Below are 23086 nucleotides of genomic sequence, written 5' to 3' on the forward strand. Positions count from 1 at the left end.
GAGAAAGGCAGAAGCGAGCCTCTGATACACCTAATTGTCTGCACAGCAAACTTTGAAGGCGTGAAGACCAGTGGGTCCTCAGTTTCCTTCCAAAGAGACTTACCCCAACACTGGCAGCTATCAGTATCAGATTACTAATTCAAATATTCTAAAAATCCTTGCTATTTATTTAACTTGATAAACCTCTTGTTAACTTAGAGTTGCTTTTATTGCTTCTGATTGCTTGAATTAATTCTCATAAAAGCTTTCTTGAATAAGTTAACAGTGAACTAGAGATTCATACACAGGGCAGTATTAGAAAGCTATTTTATCTTACTGGAAAAACTGTCACTATACACAGCATCCATCTTTAAAAGTTTCATGGAAGAATTTAAAATTTTACACAGAATGATGACTCATGCATAGTTCAATTGCAGAAAATGTAACTATGTTACTATATTATATTTAAGGACAATTACACTAAGAACAGAATATTAATACCTGTGATTTGTATGTGCCAGTTACTATGATCACTCCTTTATGTGTATTATGTCACTTTTCTCCCCACAATAAACTTATAAAGCAGGTACTAGTCTATAGGTAAGGAAATCAGAGTTTAAAAACATTATACAACCTGCAAAGATATTTTCTGATGTAGTATGTCTTTTAACACAACTATTATCCTAGAGCAAACACACCACTATAGCATTACTACCGTTTAATACTTTATAAATACTTCACATACTTTATCTCCTTTAACACAATAGCTCCATAAACTACCCGAATATTACCGATAAAGAAACTGATTCTAGAAAAGGTGAGTCTCTCACCACCCATCTAAAAGCTTATTTTTTGTTTGTTTTTACCACACCAAACAAAGTCACAACAGGAAAAAATGAAATCTGATCTCTGTGTTCTATACTAGAGTTTCTTGAACTTGCATTATATTCAGATACTCTCTAAAAACACACTCTCTAGTATCTCCAAGAATATGTTAGCAGACCATCAGTAGGTGAGAGGATGCCATTTGAAGTGACTTAAATAATATCTTATTACAAAAACAAACTATTTTGATATATTGCTTCTTAAGAGGAGATTTCTGTAAATGCTAAAAAAATACTCAAAGACTATTATCAAAATAAACAGACAAAATGTAAGCTTTCTTTTAGAATTTGCAAACTCCCAAAACACGACTGCACTTAGATACATGGGTTTACCCTCAATTCTGTTTAATCTGTCCCCCCTGCCATTAGTAGCCAGGAGACCCAGATAAGAGAAAGTAAGGATGGTTCTAGTTTCATCTTTCACTACTACTGAAAAAACCAGTCTGTTTCACTGATGACAGTAGCTAGCATAACTGCATCGGGGGGAAGCACATTGTTGTTCCCGGCCACATTTTTTTGTTTTGTTGGCAACAGTTGAGAGTGTTAAGATGGCAGTCCAAAGCAGAGCCATGTAAACTCTCTATCTGTCCTCTAGGAGACAACTGTTTAATTTTTAAAAGTTGCCATATGCTGATTTTCAAAGCATTTCTTTAACAAAGCAATCAAATCGTAAGTACAGAATTAAATCCAGACCTTCAGCTGGCTGCATGGGTTCTACCTAAGCAATCATACACAAAGACTTGGACCAAAAGGTGACATATGTATACATTGGTCACCTTATGTGCCCAAAGATCGATTTTGGTTTCCAGCAATGGAAATGAACCACTGATTTCATTCTCAGCTGGCTGTCTTAAGATTACAATCTCAGTTTTGATAAAAACAGATGTCAAATCTGTTTTGACAGCGTAAGGATTTTAACATCCTGCCTTTTAAAATAGTTGCTTTTAGATGATTTCCAAGATCTGTCTCCATGGAAACTGGATGGGAAAGGCCACCACCGGCCAAAAGTAAACAGTTTCCTCTGTAAGGTTATCTGCGGTTGTCAGGAGGGACCTGGCCCTGAGACTCAGGGCAGTTATCACAGCAGAAGTCTGCAAGGGAGTCTGACTTGGAAATAAACATGCAGACAAAAGTTGTTTGTTTGCCTGTTTGTTTATTGATCCAGGTTTACTTTCAGCAGTTTTCCTTTGTAATTAGCAGACACAGAAAACTGATCTTGGTCTTTAACCTATAGCAAATTCAATAGTATAATGTTTAGACTTGTTTTTATCTCCTTTATTTGAAAGGCACATTGACTTGGGTTAACATTGTAATTTAAAGTTCCCCAAAGGGGGAACATTCCTTACTATTTGCAATGTCATAAACCTTCAAGTATTCTGGAAATACATTTTTAAAAAACCACAATGGTTACGTCTGAGCTTGTAGCAAGGAATGCCATCTTGCCAAAAAATATGAAATCATTTGTTATGCTGGTAGTGTAAGAGCATAATAATAAGATATTTATAATCATTTCATTCTTGCTTTAACATATTTTGAAATCCAATAAATAAATGGAATGCATCCATTAAAAAGTTTTTTATTATATAAAAATTAGCAAGACAGGCATATGGAAACTATATTTAAATTTCAAAGCCTATTTTCTCTCAATTTAGTACTTAAGCATTGAGTAACCAATAAGCTATTTAAAGCTATTTCCATAACACTAAAGTTAAGAATGCTTCCCCATATTTCTACATCAGCATTTAAATGGAAATGCATTTTTGAACATAATATCTTTACTCAACAGAGGTATAGCAGATTATGTTTTGATTTATTAAACAATTTTCCACATCCCCTCACGTTGCTGTGGACCCCTACACCCTATTTCATTTAATCAGGTAGACAATTCAGTGGGATTGCCTAAGGGAAAGGCTGACAGCAGAAAATGGAGGAAAAAGTAATCAATTTCAGACTCTCAAGTCTCAAAAGGCTAGTCTTCATGGTGATTGAAAAGAATGCCTAATTTGGGGGGAAATGTGATAAATAAGAGCCAGGCTAGGGAAAAAGGGAAAAGGAAAGCAGTGAGAACTCAAAGGTGAGTAGGTCCCACAGAAGGGAGCCCCTTGCCTAGCCTCCCAGGCTAAGTGTGCCAGCTGCCCATGGGTTGCTTCTCAGCTCCAAATCCACCCTTCAGTGTCCTGCATGTGATACTGGAATTTCTCCCTTGACGTGATGTTCATCTCCCCTGGGAGAGAGCACTGGAGGGATGCTGGAGGAGGATGAGGCTTGTGCTTCAGTCCTGCAGCCCTGAGTGGTTAGCTGGAATGGAAACACCCAAGCGGTGCTCACTCCCAAGCAACTTCAGTGGCAGGTGCCCAGAATGTTCCACGGAGCAGCACCTACCATTGGACAGCCTCCTCTGGTCCCATAGAGGACATTTCCCAGTCCAAGCCTCACATGCTGATTTCCAGCAAGTTCCACAAGACAACTCACCATGGATGACTTGCCCCAGTCCCCCAGAGGAAGAGTTCCTTGCAAGTTTCTCTAGCACAGCACCTCACTGGATTTCTCAGATCTTTCCAATAAGGTCTGGACCTCAGCCTGGGATGGGGTTGTCCTCTTTTATTTTGTTCCTTTCTTGGATGCTCTCTGCGCCAGCCTTATAAGTAGTGACTTCCTTGTCTGCTCTTCCTACATTCTTTAGATTTTTCTTTTCCCCTCTTTTTTAAATAATGCCCTGATGTTATTAATAATTTTAAGCAATTTTTTATATTAAATCTTCCCTGTTGAAATTACCATGTAGTTTCTGTCTCCAAACTGGACCCTCGCTGATACAGAGCAGTTCGAGGAAGGTCCCAGGAGAAGGACCAATACAGATGGGATTTGGGAATTGGTTTGAAGGTTCCCTGGAAGTGAGTCCAGTGCTGAGTTTTGCCATAGGACCGAGGATGAAGGTAACCCATGGCATGCAGTGGCATCGCAATCAATCAGGGTGTCACCGTGATAAAGAGCCAACTGAACCAAGTGCCCCGCAAGTTCACGTGGCTGCCGCACTTGACTGCTAGTCAGTATGAAGACTACAAGGACTGCGTTAGGGGAGGCATTCTTCAAAGTGCATCCAAGCACGTAAAAAAATGACAAGCCTGGGTCCTTTAACTCTTGGTTCAAGTCAGAGGCTAAGACCCAAAGAGATTCCACAATAGCTATAAAAGGACCTGCTATTTCTTGCTATCACAGCACTGATATGGCTGATAATCAAATACGAATTTAATTGGGCAGGTTGCTAAATTACAATGTCAGTTAAATGCACACCATGCCAAGTTTCTCATGTGAAAGTTAGGAAAAGAATGGGATTCTAAAACTTGAAATAGGGACATTTTGCTGGATCCAGATGAAAGTAACAATTTTGAAATTCAAGTCACTCGGAGCTATCATTGCCAGCAGAAGTAGCTTGTCACTCTGTGTCTGAGATATCAAACCTTCTTTTGCTTGAAAACTTTACACCAAACACATCTGGGACAGATGAGGAGTGATACCTTAAAAAGGAATGCTTATTCCTCATAAGGTCCCCAACAATGAGGCTCAAGTCCATTACTAGGGTCATGACTCAATATGATTCCAGGGAACTGGTACACAGTATGACCCAAGAGGAAGTAGCTTATCCATCAAAAGAATTACAAGACTTTGTTATTATATATCAGCAGCAACCCAGAGAACATGTGTAGTAGGCTCTCAGGGTTTTAGGCCAAGGGGGATGAAATATAGCACTAGAACAGGCTGAATTCATTCATATGAGTGCTTTTACTATAGAGTTCAGATTTCATGTATTAGTCATGCAGCTGAAGGTAACTGCTTAATTGGTTGGTGTACTACAACTTGACTCAGTGGTGGCCTACATTTAATAGGGATAAAATGCCAGAGCTTCCCTGGCATGTGGACGGGGGAATTCAAAGATCTGGAGATAGGAATGTTGGGATAGATTTACCATATGTGACCTGCACACTCACTCCCCAATTACGTTCAGCAAGAACACTGAAAAGCTACTCCTGTCATTAAGGCAGTGAGAAATACATTAGAGAGAGGAGCCCTGGCATCCTTAAAAACTACTGTGGTTGCTTTCCTTTGTAGGCCAGGGACAACACGGAAACTACAGGATTCTGATGAGGATCATGTGATCCCAGAGGAGCAAAAGCCAAATGACAGCACTTAACCACCAGCGACAAACTCAGGCATTTACCATAAAGGGTGAGAGAGATGTACTGTTAATTAGAATGCCTTGGCCCATAGAGATTTTTGGTGGTGGTTAACTGACGAGGGAGTTCCTGGGAAGGAAATAGGTGGTCAGCTTACTAGATTATTCCTTAATCTAAACAACAGAAAAGAAACACTAGGCCTCATGGACAAAACAAAAACAAAAACTAAAACTAAAACAAAAACAAACCACCAAAAAACAAAACAAACAAAAAAAACACCCCAAAACCAAAAAACAAACAAAAAAACCCAAACTGATTTTGTTGCTGTTGCCACAGTGGAGAGTCACAGACTCATATAGTTTCTAGACTTCAGTCAATTCAAAGACCCAAAGCCCTTGATTAGTGGGAAAGCTGGGACCCCTTTAGGAAGTGCCCCGAAACACTGCTGTTAAGTATACGCTATAAATTTTCCTTGAAGCCTTGCCCAGAGAGACCTGCAGCCATTTATCAGAGTGACTGTTCACTGGGGAGAAGGAAATACACAGGCTTTCAGAGAACTGGACACTGGTTGTAAACTAGCACCAATTGCTAGAGTCTGATAATGCCACTGTGGCATACCAATTGGCATGTATCTTTTGTTTGTTTGTTTGCTTTTGGGTTAAGTGTAATAGACCAGTATGACTTACAGTGGACCCAGCTGGTCCACAGACCTGGTGGAATTTCCCTCTAGTACTTGAATGTATAATTGGAATTGCCACAACTGGCAACTGACAGAATCGCCAGATTGGCTCTCTGGATCTTAGACTGAGGAAATGTTTCTATGTTTTGCTCTTTGATATGTTTCAAGTGCATGGAACAGTAGCACCTAATCATAGGCACCTAATAATTATATGTCAAAGGAATGAATGAATGAATGAATGAACTGCATAAGATGTGCAATCTTAAGCTTCAAAATACTTGTTACTTTCTTGTTCAAATGCTTACACTTCATTTACAAAAATTTCTTTTCTTATTAACAATAGGACTTTGGTCAACTTTGATAAATGAACATTCAATTTGCTTATCAGATAGCTTTCTGTAAATTATTAGATATATAGATACTAGATAGATTTCTGTAAATTATTAATAGCCATTTTCTAACTGATTGCATCCTCAGTGCCTAAGAGTCAATAATCTCAGACCTTGTGTTTTCATTTCTCTGAGATGTTCTAGTTTTAACTCAGCATCCTCAAGATTAGTGAGTGGGCACTCCTTTTCTTTCTTTCCTGTAGCGAAGCTGTTCAGAACCCAGCTCTGTCGCCTTGCACCCCCACACTGAAGGACCATTTGTATTGTAGTTTATTTTTAATGGGACACTGACAATGAAAGAGTAGGTTAGGAACCATAGGGGAAACCTGCCATATTTGCTTTTTTTTTTTTTTTTTTAAACCCAATGACCTTTCCAGCCCCGCTGCTAAGCCAGAATGTTCTCAAATGTATGTAGTTGTAAAGGATAAAAATCAGCATTCATTCCAAGTGAAAGTCCCACAAAGTAGTTTTCAACAATATTAGCATGAAACTCGTTCTTAAGATGAAAAGGAAATAAAAAGCTAGTACGCTGACCTGTGTGATGTAGATGATTTTGTGCAGCTGAATTAAGATCTGCTGAATAGGATCGCTGATCTGTCGTACTTTCCTCTGGGACACAGCAATTCCTGCAGACGCTGCGGATGATACATTCTGCAGTTAGTCAAGATCCTGGTTTTCTCTTTCAAAAGTGATATTAGTGAAAAATGGTGTAAAATTCTGAAAAAAAAATTAAGCTAAGATCCTTATCCTACCAATGAAATGATATGCAGAGACCCTGTAACACTTCAATATTCTACAATATGGGATGCAAGGCTTCTTTCCTTTACTTATAAGACTGCTAAGTAAAATAACAATGTCACCTTTTATAACATCTAAAAGACTCTTGGAAATTTTGCCTGCAATCATGTCAGGCTGTCACCAGGAGTCAGTGGTGCTTTGGATACTGTGATCTTTGAAAAGCTGGGCTTCAGATAGGTGCAGTTAACAGACTATCAGCCTTTTAAATTTTACAGTCATTATGCCCTTAATATCATATTTTAAAACTAATTTTATTAAAACTACTAATGCAAATGCTGAATAGGCAATCTTACAGAGGAAAAAACAAAAAGAACAGAAACAAACAAAAACCAAAAATCAAAAAAAGTATAATTTGTAATAACCAAGGGACTGAAAGTGATTGTAACCTTTGATTAGTACAAATTTTCACCTGGATTTTTCTCCAGGTCTAAATGAGACACATTTCATAACTTATCCTGAGTTCTTATCAACCAGCCACACCACTTTTCACAGTTTGAGGCTAACTTGGTATCAAATTGCATATGAGCTGCTTTCTCAGCTTCAGAGGTCATAGCCACAAGTCATCCATTCATAAATGTGAGGAATATAGAACTCTAGATTAGCCACAAGGCCACCTCTGACTCTTCCCACCCTCGGATCCACACTGGAGAAAATGGAAGAGAGTCTTCAGATGTGTGGATGTATAGAATCCTCCCCCCACCCCCAGTTCCTCTTTCTCCTGCCCTCCCGTGCTGTGACCTATAGCATGCTTTCTACAAAAAGAAAAGCTCTGAAGGCTCTACTTCCCTCCATACCACCCTGAGTCTGTAGAAAGTTCAGTGTGAACATAATCATTGCTTTAGCAACAGCTAAAATTTTGAAAAATAATTCTTATATAAATGCTTTCTGAGAAAGTTTGCATATTTTACCATAAAAAATTGTTTCCAGAACATTCAACAAAAAATTTCATGCGGTCATTAAAAGATTCAACCTGTTCTATTATAAGCATGTGACAATTTATATTTAGGACACAGACACAAAAAGAAAACAAACATAATGTTTAAAGAAGTACCATTTTCTTTATGGGCATCTTTACTGAGTTGAGAAATTCATATAATGAATTATCCGGTTCCAGCTTATCTGCATTTAATATGTTGTTTAAATGTTTGAAATGCAAAGGATTTACCTACCCTAGGCACTGTGTCTAAGTCCTTTTAAGCATCAATTACTTGACATTAGTATGATGTTTGATAAATTATCCTTAGGGTAAAAATATGAAGGTAAGTCAGAACAAATTAAAGTAGGTCTAAAATAGAAAACAGAATGCTGGAGGTATCTGCTCCAGCCTGCAGAGATGGTCACATTGTACATATGTCAAATTTTCTACAGTGGTGTTTCCTATAGAAATGATTCTTAAAACGTAAGTATTTGTTTTCCTAGATCCATACCGAGAACTACAGACCATGTAATGTGGCCAAGACACTGTTGCTGTAGGAACATTAACTTCACATTTTCTGAAGCTGGAGGGTTTGATTTTTTGGATCACCTGTATGTTGACTACTCTATGTTTTTGATATGTGGACTTAACATTCATAGGTGACGAGTTAAAATCTCACAGCGTGGCAGAGAGTTCTGAGATTGTGATGACATTTTGAGTGGGATATCACACGGGTTTGACTCTACCTTGCCACAAGAATGTGCTCATCTGTGGCCCTAAACACAAAAACAGAGATGGTTAGCTAGAACGCCTGTCTTCTGAACTACTCAATTATGCAAAGCAACTTAAGATTTTCTTAAGACCTCTTGACCACTCCTCTCAGTCCCAGTAAATCTTGGTCTTTCGAAATAATTTTGATTGTTCATTCTCTAAGAAAATCAATTTAAAAATGTTAAATTACACGTGTCCATCGTAAAACAACCCAGGTATTACAGAGAGGGCTGGAGGCTCCCTGGAACGACCCCCACCCCACCCCAGCGCCTCCCCCAGAAGTGACCTCTGACATCAGCTTGGTGTGTTGCCTTCTGGTCCCTTTTCTATCCATTTACTGTGTACTTTCAGAACAGTATTTTTCAAATGCTAGTTGAATCCTGAAAACAGTTTAATGGGTCATGACCAGCATTTTGATAAATGGAATGGAATGACATGGAACAGGATAGAAGAATTTCAGAGTGCATTGCATACAGTAAGGGTCCACTCAGTTGTGATATAAAATGTGTTTCTTGTTGAAGGTCATTTCCAAAAGAGTTTGAAAGCTACTATTGTAGAAAGTCTATAGTATTACCTCATGCTTTCTTTCTTTCTTTCTCTCTTTTTAAATAAATGGGGACACATCATAAGGTTGTGTTACAATTTTTTTTTTTCTTCTTGACTCAGTCTGTCATGGAGATTCTTTTTTATCAACACACACAGTTCTAGGCCATTCTTTATAACCACCATTAAAGAGTGCTACATGTTCTGCATGCAGCAGTTACTGTAGCCACTTCTGTCTTAGAGGGAATTTAATTTGCTTTCAGTCTCTCATGATTATACATGATGCTGCTGTGAGCACACAGGGCACATGCCTCATTGTGTCTAAGGACAAAAGGTCTCTTCAGGGAGATAGGAGAAATCAAATAGTTGGGCCCTCAGATACACATATTTCTTATTTTAACAAATACATATTTAAGTAGCTGAAACAATTTGCACTCTGACCGGAAGAGAGTCCATTTTTCTACACCTTAATCAACACTATATATTATCTAACTTTTCAATTTTGCCAATCTGAATTTGTTTCATTTTGTGTTTACCTAACAGAAGGCTATTGTACTTCTTTGGTGAATTTCCTCTTTCTGTCCCATGCTCCTTATTCGTAGTGATTTGTAAATGCTCTTTATGTAGTCTAAATACTAATGATTTTATTGTATTTTGTATGTTAAGAGTATTTTCACCTAATTTGTTACTTCTTTTCAATTTAAAAGGTATTTCCCATACCTATCACCTAGACTAAAGGTAATTTTTAGTCTTAGAGACCACCAGAACAGTCTCTCAGATACCTACTGCTGCTGTAAAATGGCAAGATAGGATCCCAGGACCAGTTCAGCACTCCAGGGGTGCTCTGGCAGGATTACTGAGATGTGAGTAATCTCATGAGTTAGGATTGGAGGAAAAAAGGAACTCTGAGACTGGGAATGATAGTTCTATATACTGGCTGTACCATTTACAAACCCTCTTGATTTCCTGAACTACTTCAGCTAATCCTGGGTATGAGAACCATTAATGCCCCCCTTCTACCTGATCAAATGCTCACAAATTTTTATATTTCCTTACATCAGAATGTATATTTATTTAGCTCTTAATAATTTTAGGAAAACAATAGTGATAAAAATTCACATAGGTACTGTTTTTGTAAATTTTTATTGTTTATTTAGATATTGATAACTACCAAATTTGTGCCAAATGTTAGCCATACCATTCTGAGTTTTAAAGCATTCTCTCTCAATAAATCTGTCAGATTGGCAAACTAAAAATACTACACTTCCTAACTTTTCACAAAAAACATGCAACACATAATTATGGGGATAATTTTGTCCTGAATATTTTTATTAAAATAATTTTCTCTTAAAAAATATCACAGAAGCTGATTATATTCCAATGTTGGTCATATATATTCCTATGACTCATATAAAAACATGTAGTTCCTACTACAAAAGATAGACAATATTTGGTCCAATTAAAATTTAAATCAAACCGAAGTTTAAAATTGACTCAATTTTAATTTCCTTTTCCAGTTTTATTATAATAGTGACTTTAATTAGTGGATTTAATTTTAAAACTTAAGGAAACTTCAAAATTCCTTATAAATGTTAATTTATTTAAAGGTATCAGAAATTTTTTAAAGTAATTATATTTGTTATCTTACTCTGGTGAGCATGACCCTAAACAGCAAATTTTTTTTTTTTCCCCACCTCTCTAGGGTAAAAAGTAGGAGAATCTAGAGGAAGACCAGTGCTTTTTCAGCATGAACTTGGGGCAGACACTGGGATGGGTTTTACATATTCAGCTTCATCTAATCCTTGAAAACTTCTGAAGGGTAGCTGTTCTTGTCTCATCTTACAGATAAAGAGAGTAAGATTAGATGGGGCACCTGGTTGACACAGTCAGTTGGGCTTCTAACTCTTGGTTTAGGTTCAGGTCGTGATCTCAGGGTCATGAGATCAAGCCCCACATGGGGCTCCATGCCCAGAGCAGAGGCTGATTGGGATTCTCTCCCTCTGTCCCTCCCCTCACTCATGTGCTCTCTCTCTAAAATAATAAATAAATATATTTTTTTTAAGGAAGTGTAAGATTAAGGAAACTGTCCAATGACATCACAGAGCAGGTGATGGCTGGACCATAAAATGAAGCAGGCCCTAAAACACCCACTCACTCAGTCTAGACAGGAGCTGAGGGGCTCCTACTTCTCTTCCTGACTCATCACTAACACAATTCCTCTGGTTACCTCCAATATAAAATAATATTTATGCTCCTTCCCAGACCTCAAATATTATTTCTCTTAAAAGAGTCACTATTTTTAACATGATGTTCTATCTAGGCCTTGGTACATTTAACGGATTAAATATTTTTGGAAAGCATCTACAGGTAGTAAACCAGAAGCATTAGGTCTTTGTAGTCTGTGCAGTATACTCTCTCTGCTTTTTTACTCATGGTACATTACAATAGACAAGTTAGGGGTTCTTTCCTGGTGCTTTGAGACTTGATTTATGCTATATATCCAGTCTACTGAAACTACAGTTCACAACACAAGCTCTGAAGCTGTTAATTACTACAATTTGAACAAAATATGGATTACACTTCAAGTTTGTAACCAAGTTGACCAAGATATAGCATAAACTCCTATTTTTCTGAATTCTCTCTGCTAAGAGTCAGGAAATTCTGAACAATTGCAGAAGAGAACATTTTGGGTTCTGAAGAAGCAAGGAATATTTTTACTCTACGGATGGGGCCAAAACATATATTGGCTTCTCTGTATTTGACCAAATGCCCTGTTGAAAGACAATGCAACCCTTTAAATTTTAGTATAGTAAATCAGATTTACTCTCACCTTTTTCCTTAGCTTCTGTAAAATGAAATAAAGTAACTGAATAATAGTTCAAAACTACAAATGTTCAATAATCTACCTCTACGGCCAACAGCGTAGAAGGCACCAGAAGTACAACAAAGGATACTGCACCTAGAAAGGCTCATGAAAAGTTCACCCAGATAACCAGAAGATGGGGGATAGAGAGTTACATGTGAGAAGACCATGGAGAATTGGTAAGCCTTCAATAAGCAGAAGTATAGGACATGGATTTGGTGTGAGGGAAGGTATACGTGAGCGGCAGCTTCTGAGTAGAAGGAATGGTTTTCAACAAAAGCAGGAGTCAACTAAGTGAAGTTGTCAGCAAATTGTCTAATTTATCTAGTGTGCCCTATAGTAAAAAGGTACAGTACTGAGTATAGCTAAAGAGGTAGCCAGGCACCGTATACGATGGTGAGGAGCCATAAGGGAGACTGTGTTTCAGGAAAGGTGATCTCATAAGAAGAAGCCCAGAGCCAAAGTCAGAAGACCTGGTTTGGAATAGCATGTGGTGGCCATCTGCCCATGGGGAACAGAAGCCAAGAACACTGCTGAAGACTGGATCCCAGTCACTGGGAGAAGGACATACCATGGAAAGTGAGAGGGAAGTGACAGAGAGGATGATGACGAGTGGGCTTGGGCATGGAATCCTTCCCAAGACTGACCAGCACTTTCACAAGCAGGTAGGAATTATTAGGAAGAGACTTGACAGTCTGCACCTAGTCACCCCCCTTCGCCTCCAGCCCACCCCACTTCCTCCCACTTCCTCTGGTGGTATTTCCCACAGGATGGCAGGAAGCTCCATCAAAGTCTCAGCTTCTTTTACTCACTGGGTGATCAGACTCTTTCACCCCCTTTCATTGGAATCTTCAGAAACAAGCTGTTTAAAGGCCAAAAAAGCAAGGCTGCATTGAAGACCTTCCTTCTTGAATTCTGGCTTAATCACCTTTACGATATGCACCTCACATCCTGTTCATGTTTCATTTGTGTATGTGTGAGGATTAGAGTTTTCCCCACTTTTAAACGTGTGACCTCTTTTGTTACTTTTCCAAACTATAAAATATAATCTCGGGATGTCTAAGGTCGAAGTTCCTAGAAGTGATTATATAATACCCAAGGAGGATGCTGTGTAGAGAATTTACTGCTACATCATTTCCTATACTTACTTTCGACTTCAGAAGCTTCCTATTGTCAAGCAGTGGAGTGTGAGGCTAGCATTGCCCAAGATGGGGTAGTAGAGAGGAACCAAAGAACAGACAGAGTACATTTCTGGGCTTTAAAAAGCAATAGTCTAAGAAGAAGGCAAGAGAGATTCAAAAGAATTGTTGCCAAGCAACCTTTCCCTCCCATCCCCCCACCCCCCTGGCATAAGAAAAGCTTCTCTGAGGAGGGAGGACAGAAAGACCAGAAGAAAAGAAGTCTCAGAAGAGACTCAAATCCTAGCTTACTTTAGGCAGTCTGGGTGGTGGCAAGAGGAAGGGAGAGTTGGATGATGGAGCTCTCTTTAAGTCGGGGATTCAGGAGTGGTAGGGCTGCGGGCTCAGGTCCCGCAGGGAACGCTGAGAACCCTAGTCATGAGATGTTCCCTGCACCACAGCAGGGGGGAGGGTGGGATAGGAGAGAGAGCTCTCCAGGGTGTCAGAGACAGAGGGCCTGCTGAGTTCTGAAGTCTCCAGGCCCAGAGAAGTGGAGAAGAACCAGTCAACCCTCCCAGGCCCCTGAGACGGTGAACTGACAGAATGAGAGAGTGTGCCCTATAGAGGTCTTGCTTTCATTCATGGCCACGGACGAAACCATGTGGACTGGGAACTGGAAATCAGGCAGGGCTGTGCCACTACATTCTTTGGATGCCAATGTGGAAGGATAACCATACTCAGTAGTCAGATCAAATACCAGCACAGGCGGTCTCAAAACCCCAGTACCACAAGGCCAAAAATGCCACTCAGAGAATAACAGAGAGAAGAGCAAGCCTCAGCTTGTCTAATTTTAAGCTGACAAAGAAATCACTAACACACTGAAATTTACCTGTTAGGTAACTGACCCTGTGTTCCGATATGTGGAATGGGGCTCCATATAAAAATTAAGTTTAGTGTTGGGAAAATATAAAAAGTTAGTTTTTTGGTTTTGAATCTGTGGCCTAAAAACAGCATATGCATTTGGTGTAGTCCGTACAGCCTGACTTTTCTCCACTGACTTAGTTATTTCTTTTACTATGCTACAATGACTATGCAAGTCACGCTTGCTCCCTTTAGTCTTCCTAGAGGGAACATTTTTTTAAAAAGTCAACTCTACAGATGTCACCCAGAATTCTCGAGAAGAAAATATTGTGGTGCAAAAACACACTATGTTCAGCACTATGGATACAAAACTAATCAATTAAACTAAAGAACAAAACAAAACAACACAGAAAGAAAAGATGGCACACCAAGCCCCATTCAACTACCTGAACAAGAAGAATTTATCCCAGTCATGGAAAATAGGCAAAATTATTATTGTATGAATCTCGGACAACATGCTAGAGCATTTTCTAATAATTCCATTTGATCCCAGTCTAATGCTACTAGGTAATGTCCCAGTATACCTAACCAATAATTCACACCAATAAAGGTACAAGCAGTTTACATACTGTAGTGTTCGTGATTATCCTGCAGAAATTGATGTATTGGTATGACTTTACAGACTGATCAATAAGTTAATTACAAAAATAGATAGTTTTATTTCACCAGTCTTATGCTCAATTTAACAATGTTATTTCAGCTTTTCTTTCTGGACTATACAAATCCTTGTTCTTCAAATGCTCTTGGAACTAGCTCTTTTATTCTCCATCTAGTTCTATCAATAATGGGTTAAATAAAACTAGGATACTTGCTAAAGAATAACTTTAAGAAGAATTGTGCTTTTGCATTCCGATACAGTAGAAAACAAGAAATAGTTACACAATTTTTTAAAAATTAATTAACACACTCTCTAAAATATCCCAGATAATCTATAGAATCCACAGTGAGGAATGTCAGTTAAGAATGGGTGAGGTCTGGGGCACCTGGGTGGCTCAGTCAGTTAAGAGTCTGCCTTCAGGATTCCATGACAGGGAGATCAAGCCCCACATAGGGCTCCCTGCTCATCGGGGAGTCTGCTTTTCACTCTCCCTTTCCTTCTGCCCCTCCCCTTGCATGTGCAAGTTCTCTAGTAAATACATAAAATATATTTTAATATATTTATATATATGTGTATATATATATATACACATATATATATATAAAAAATATATTAAAAAATATTTTTAAAAGGTGAGGGGCACCTGGGTGGCTCAGTTGATTAAGCGGCTGCCTTTAGCTGAGCTCAAGTCCCACTTTAGGCTCTGTGCCCGGAGGAGTCAAGATGGCGGAGAAGTAGCAGGCTGAGACGACATCGGGTAGCAGGAGATCAGCTAGATAGCTTATCTAACCATTGTGAACACCTATAAATCCAACGGGAAATCGAAGAGAAGAAGAGCAACAATCCCAGAAACAGAAAATCGATCACTTTCTGAAAGGTAGGACCTGCGGAGAAGTGAATCCAAAGCGACGGGAAGATAGACCCCGGGGGGAGGGGCCGGCACCCGGCAAGCGGCGGAGCGACGGAGCACAAAATCGGGACTTTTAAAAGTCGGCTCCACTGGGAGACATCGCTCCAGAGGCTAAACTGGGGGAAACCCAGGCGGGGTCAGCATAACCCCAGGACCCGCGGGGTCACAGAAGGACTGGGGGTGTCTGAGTGCCGCAGAGCTCGCAGGTATTAGAGCGGGGAAGCCGGCTATAGCGACAAAGCCGAGGAGTGAGCGCTAAGCCCGGGGTTACCTTGTGCCGGTCGCAGGCTGGGTGGGCTCGGAGCGCGGCCAGAGGCCACGGAGACAAAAGCGACCCGGCGCTTTTCTCCAGCTCCAACAATTGACTGCTTTCCTCGAGGCGCGACCGCAAGCCAGGGAGGCGGGGCTATTGGGCGCTTTGCTCTGAGAGCGCACTGAGGAGCGGAACCCCAAGCTCTCGGCTCCTCTGGGCCGAGAGATTGGGAGGCCGCCATCTTCATTCCCGTCCTCCGGAACTCTACGGAAAGCGCTCAGGGAACAAAAGCTCCCGAAAGCGAACCCGAGCGGATTACTTAGCCCGGCCCCTGGCAAGGGCGGTGCAATTCCGCCTGCGGCAAAGACACTTGAGAATCACTACAACAGGCCCCTCCCCCAGAAGATCAACAAGAAACCATCCAAAACCAACTTCAGTCACCAAGAACAGCGGAATTCCACAGCAGGAGAAAGCAAATCCTACCTGGACAAAATGACAAGGCGGAAAAACTCACCTCAAAAAAAAGAACAAGAGGCCGTACCGAGGGCTGGAGACCTAATCAATACAGACATAGGTAGCATGACAGATCTAGAGTTCAGAATGACAATTCTCAAGGTTCTAGCCGGGCTCGAAAAAGGCATAGAAGATATTAGAGAAACCCTCTCCGGAGAGATAAAAGCCCTTTCTGGAGAAATAAAAGAACTAAAATCTAACCAAGTTGAAATCAAAAAAGCTATTCATGAGGTGCAATCAAAAATGGAAGCTCTCACTGCCAGGATAAATGAGGCAGAAGAAAGAATTAGTGACATAGAAGACCAAATGACAGAGAATAAAGAAGCTGAGCAAAAGAGAGACAAACAACTACTGGAACACGAGGAGAGGATTCGAGAGATAAGTGACACCATAAGACGACACAACATTAGAATAATTGGGATTCCAGAAGAAGAAGAAAGAGAGAGGGGAGCAGAAGGTATATTGGAGACAATTATTGGAGAGAATTTCCCTAATATGGCAAAGGGAACAAACATCAAAATCCAGGAGATGCTAAGAACGCCCCTCAAAATCAATAAAAATAGGTCCACACCTCGTCACCTGATAGTAAAATTTACAAGTCTTAGCGACAAAGAGAAAATCCTGAAAGCAGCCCGGGAAAAGAAGTCTGTAACATACAAGGGTAAAAACATTAGATTGGCAGCGGACCTATCCACAGAGACCTGGCAGGCCAGAAAGAACTGGCATGATATATTCAGAGCACTAAACGAGAAAAACATGCAGCCAAGAATACTATATCCGGCTAGGCTATCATTGAAAATAGAAGGAGAGATAAAGAGCTTCCAGGACAAACAAAAGCTGAAAGAATTTGCAAACACCAAACCAGCTCTACAGGAAATATTGAAAGGGGTCCTCTAAGCAAAGAGAGACCCTAAAAGTAGTAGATCAGAAAGAAACAGAAACAATATACAGTAACAATCATCTTACAGGCAATACAATGGCACTAAATTCATATCTCTCAATAGTTACCCTGAATGTTAATGGGCTAAATGCCCCAATCAAAAGACACAGGGTATCAGAATGGATAAAAAAACAAAACCCATCCATATGCTGCCTCCAAGAAACTCATTTTAGACCCGAAGACACCTCCAGATTTAAAGTGAGGGGGTGGAAAACAATGTACCATGCTAATGGACATCAGAAGAAAGCTGGGGTGGCAATCCTTATATCAGATCAATTAGATTTTAAGCCAAAGACTATAATAAGAGATGAGGAAGGACACTATATCATACTCAAAGGGTCTGTCCAACAAGAAGATCTAACAATCTTAAATATCTATGCCCCTAACATGGGAGCAGCCAACTATATAAACCAATTAATAACAAAATCAAAGAAATACATCGACAGTAATACAATAATAGCAGGGGACTTTAACACTCCCCTCACTGAAATGGACAGATCATCTAAGCAAAAGATCAACAAGGAAATAAAGGCCTTAAATGACACACTGGACCAGATGGACATCACAGATATATTCAGAACATTCCATCCCAAAGCAACAGAATATACATTCTTCTCTAGTGCACATGGAACATTCTCCAGAATAGACCACATCCTGGGTCATAAATCAGGTCTCAATCGGTACCAAAAGATCGAGATCATTCCCTGCATATTTTCAGACCACAATGCTCTGAAGCTCGAACTCAATCACAAGAGGAAATTTGGAAAGAACGCAAATACATGGAGACTAAACAGCATCCTTCTAAAAAATGAATGGGTCAACCAAGAAATTAAAGAAGAATTGAAAAAATTCATGGAAACAAATGATAATGAAAACACAACAGTTCAAAATCTGTGGGACACAACAAAGGCAGTCCTGAGAGGAAAATATATAGCAGTGCAAGCCTTTCTCAAGAAACAAGAAAGGTCTCAAATACACAACCTAACCCTACACCTAAAGGAGCTGGAGAGAGAACAACAAAGAAAGCCTAAACCCAGCAGGAGAAGAGAAATCATAAAGATCAGAGCAGAAATCAATGAAATAGAAACTAAAAAAACAATAGAACAAATCAACAAAACTAGGAGCTGGTTCTTTGAAAGAATTAATAAGATTGATAAGCCCCTGGCCAGACTTATCAAAAAGAAAAGAGAAAGGACGCAAATAAATAAAATCATGAATGAAAGAGGAGAGATCACAACCAACACCAAAGAAATACAAACAATTATAGGCTCTGTGCCCAGTGGGGAGTCTACTTCTCACTCTCCCTCTGCCCTGCTTGTGCTCTCTCTCTCAGTCTCTCTCTCTCTCTCTCTCTCAAGTAAATAAATAAATAATATCTTTTAAAAAAATGGGTGGGTTCTATGGGACACCTGGGTGGCTCAGTTGGTTAAGCAGCCAACTCTTGATTTCAGCTCAGGTCATGATCTCAGCGTCCTAGGACTGAGCCCCACATCAGGCTCTGCGCTCAGTGGGGAGTCTGCTTCAGGATTGTCTGTCTCCCTCTGCCTGCCCCCACACCTGTGTGCACACTCATTCTCTCTCTCTCAAATTAATTAATTCATTAATTAAGAATAATGGTGAGGTCTCAGCTATATGAGAGGGCAGGTGGTTGGTTAGCTAGAAGAAAGAGGTCTCTTGCCTCTTTCTTATTAATATTGACTCACCTGTCACTGTACTCAATATTCAAATTACCATATGAAAATTTTCAGAGGGGATTGTAAACACTCTGAAACTGTTTTTAAGTTCTATTAAAAAGCATTAGTAATAATAGTCTGGAATTTGAGAGCCTTGTCTTTCTCCATTGACTCAATTATTTTGTACATTGCTATAATCTATCCAAGCCACACTGACCTCCTTTATTCCTACTGAATGGTGTTGTAGCTTTCTTCCCCTCCTTCCACTTAGCCCTACCCCCAGGGCAAAACCCCCCAAGGCAGGGTTGTGAGCTGGTCTGCAATTTGCAAATTTTGGTCTTGGATTGGAATCTTCAATAACATCGGTGAGACTGAGTATCCCTTTGGAGAGAAGAATTTGGGAAAAATCTACATCTCCAGGCAGCATTCACCTGGGACCTATCTCCTTTGGCAGGAAGAATTAGGAAGCAAATCACAGAAGAAATTTATTGCCTCCCACGGCTTCCCCAATATTAAATCTAACATTAAAGTATCATTTTCCCCATTCTTTAAGTGATCATAAGATGACTTACGCAAGTTGCTCTCAGTAGCAAGGATGAACAACAGTTTATATTGTGGTAGTATGCATCGGTTAATCAATAAGTAGTTTTCAAGGGCCTGATCTCAGAGAAAGTACCCAAGATATATTTAAACTTTCCTAAAGATGCTTACAATTTGGTTGGGAAATCTAACCAATATATCCAAATCCCAACAACAATATAAAAAAGTATATCATTATATGCCAAATTGCATGGTATAGACAAGTATTATAAGAAATTCTCTTAAAATCTGGGGAGCACTTTTTTATATGCTAAAAGAATGGCCATGAAATAAAACAAGAGAAGGCATGTACTCCAAATCACTTTGGCAATTGCAAAATTTAGCATTAATTACTATATGTCAATAACTAACTTGAAAGTGAGCTACTGAAGGTTGCTAATGACAAGGGCTGGAATATTAAGCTGTGCTCTCTGGAATACTTGGATGAAACACTGACTACTTTATTTAGATCTGACCTTTATGAACAAAAGACAAGTATAAAAATAGCTTCTCAGTCATCTAGTAAGAAAGCATAATTAAGAGCCCAGAAATCATGAAGTGACAATTCCTATTCAAAATGCAGAGCATAAGAATTCCCATATATCAGCTCAGTGCCTGGCTGTTCACTGCTGTGAAATGGAAAAGTGAGCAAGGGAGAGGAAATGTCAGTGTTAATCTAGTCAAATTAGGCCATATTCTTAGTTGACATTACATTTGCACTTGAAACTTGGGCTTGATTGGCGCTTCCCAAAATTTACATTTGACCCATGATAATGGCATCCACATTACTAAAATGTACACTACGTACTTGACAAAGGATAAAATTCTCATAAAATGTTTTGGTATGATTTAGTTTTCACAAATATATGACACCATGTTCCCTACCTCAAGAGGAAAGAGCTGTTTCTTTTTTAGACACAACACACCACATGCTTCCCGCCATTCAAAATATCCAGTTGTTAGACTGACATACAACAGAACTAACCAATTACTTTTTAAAGAACTGAGTCTCCTAAAGCAGAGGGCACTTAATACAGCATAATCTTGCATGTTAATTAGAATAGATATAAAACCTTTCCAATTTTCTTTTCTATTGATTATATTAAGGAGTAGCTTAGTACAAAACAAGTATATCTCACCATTTCTCAAACAGTAACTAATGTTTCTTCATAACAAAGAAAACAGACCTCAGGATAAGCAGATAATAATATCTAGTTAGAATTTAATAATTTTTTTTTTGCTTATACTTCATTTAACTTTACAATTGCCATCTATTTTTGGTAAGTCATTCTATACTGGTTTCCCATTTATAGCAAGAATATAAACTCTCCTTTAGGGGCGCCTGGGTGGCTCAGTGGGTTAAAGCCTCTGCCTTCAGCTCGGGTCATGATCCCAAGGTCCTGGGATCGAGCCCCACATCGGGCTCTCTGCTCCGCAGGGAGCCTGCTTCCTCCTCTCTCTCTGCCTGCTTCTCTGCCTGCTTGTGATCTCTGTCTGTCGAATAAATAAATAAAATCTTTAAAAAAAAAAAAGAATATAAACTCTCCTTTAACTAAATTTAAGTTGAAAAAGTGAGTCAAATTAAGAAACCTATATTAGGAAAAGAATAGTACAGATGATACTCTGATATGGTCAAATTTGTGTACTTAGGTAATCCATCAGTGACTAAAGTTAGGGAAATGCAACTAAAATACTTAACATGTTAAAAATGTTTGTTCGTTCATTCAGTCCATGTTAATTAGTGTCAATATTTTCATCCATGCAAGATAGAAATTCTTAAGTTTCCATTTCTGTTGGCAAAGAACTGCATGTATCTGTATAAGTATATATTTTATGTGTAAAATATGTATAAAATAAATTCTTTACCCAATCTAGTTAGTATTAAAAGACAGAACATGAAGACTTTAATAGTGCTAACTTGAAATGGTTCCATAGTTATTTGTTCTACAGGAGTTTGTATCACCACAATATGAAGCTAGAAGTTCACTTTAGGACTACCAGATAGACACAATTTTATTATAATAGAGCCACTTGGTACTCTAAAATCACAGCTCTCACCGTTTGTTCAGCTGGAGCATATGGAAAATGATGTTTACATTCTAGATATGGTCTTGGGAGCACACCCAGGTTTTGACAAAATTCTTCCCTCCCTGACAATTTTTTTCTGGAACATTTAGACAATACAAGGCTGGGACTGTTGGTTATACACAATGTTCCTTTCATCCCAGCATGTTCTTATCTATCCAAAAAGGCTAAATCAAATGTTAAATAAATGAAAATATATTAATATAGACTGCTTGTAAAAAAAAAAAAAGTTAATCATCCACACATTTCAGTGTTTTACCTATTTTGAGTAACTAATATTCAAGATATAACTTACAACTGCCCAAACCAATAGTGTCTCATGACACCTTGGTCCAAACTTGCTTCCCTATTGGTGGAGGGCTCAATTAATGTCACCTTTTCATTTTCTTAGGCTAGAGACAATGGAGGTAACAACTGGAATGGAGCATGACTTGCAGACATGGTAAGTTAAGTGGATAGGGCGGGTACCAGTTGTTGGTGATTTGGTAAAGCAACAATAATTAAAACTTAGCCACAACACTTTAAAAAGTATGACTTCTATATTAAGCAGAAAAGTAATTTTGCATTAAGATGGAAAAAAATCAAGAGTTCTTTTACTTAAAATTAGAATAACCCATAGATACCAACCCAAATGTTTTCATATGCACTAATGTGTCTATAATATTAGTAGAAACAGAGTTCTGTGTGGGTGAACTTTAGCATTCACTGACAACACTATAGTATATTCTACAATATCTGTCAGTATACTTTACAATGGTCTAACACACTCTAAGAAATACAATATATTACATATAAACTGTGCTATAAGGCAGTTAGTTTGTTTAAAGGTCAAGAGATCTGACCAATTTCATGGATATAAAATAAGTCTTAAACTGGGCCAATTCAACATGCCCTTTAGGAAAAGGAATTCCTATTATGAGTCACAGCAGAACTGTGAATTGCTTACATAAATACATTTTTCTGCTTCGTTATTATAAAATCAATCAACAACCATTTTAGCTTCATGATTATGTTATGTATAAACTTACCTTATGCCAAACAGCATGGTCAGCATGATAGCTATGGACATCTTAATAACAAAACCATCTTTTTTTGCATCTATGCTGATGGTGTAAATGGCCCCAGACTGTCAATAACTCTTCCAAAGCAAATTTAATAAATGTGAAGACATGGACTAATGTTATAGTAAATCAATTCACATCGCTTATGTTCACCATAGGTGTTAACTCTACAAAAGAATGTGAATTAAGGAAGCCAAAATGAAAACAGCAATGAGCAATATTCCAAATTAACCAAAACAGTAAAGTAGAACTTTATGCTAAAGAGGCACACATTCATACGTATGTTAAAAGTACAATCAACATACATTTTCCCTGAATTGTCCAGGTTTAGCTAACAGTTTAACTATTACTATTGAACTTTGTTCCTCTTTAATAGAAATTTGAAACATCAACTAACACACTGTTTTCCCCCAAACCATTACTTTTATGTTTTAAGAATCT

At 38.8% G+C, this 23086-nt stretch overlaps 1 protein-coding gene across 8 annotated transcripts in view; it reads right to left on the reverse strand.

The window, feature by feature from the left end:
* NEK10 (NIMA related kinase 10) overlaps nucleotides 1-23086 on the reverse strand; it is a gene marked incomplete at its 3' end in the record, with an annotated part of 201020 nt that overhangs the window by 20630 nt on the left and 157304 nt on the right. For 4 of the 8 annotated variants that reach the window (XM_080824599.1, XM_080824596.1, XM_080824597.1 and 1 more), the window contains 2 exons: nucleotides 8564-8593; nucleotides 6638-6738 (listed from right to left, as the gene is read on the reverse strand). In XM_080824599.1, the coding sequence (XP_080680725.1) occupies nucleotides 6638-6738; nucleotides 8564-8593 (131 nt within the window). The remainder of the gene's footprint in view (nucleotides 1-6637; nucleotides 6739-8563; nucleotides 8594-23086) is intronic. The other 4 variants (XM_080824601.1, XM_080824598.1, XM_080824595.1 and 1 more) reach the window with 1 other exon arrangement.

This window comes from Martes martes (assembly GCF_963455335.1).
Source record: "Martes martes genome assembly, chromosome: 1".
In the NCBI taxonomy this organism is placed as follows: Eukaryota; Metazoa; Chordata; class Mammalia; order Carnivora; family Mustelidae; genus Martes; species Martes martes.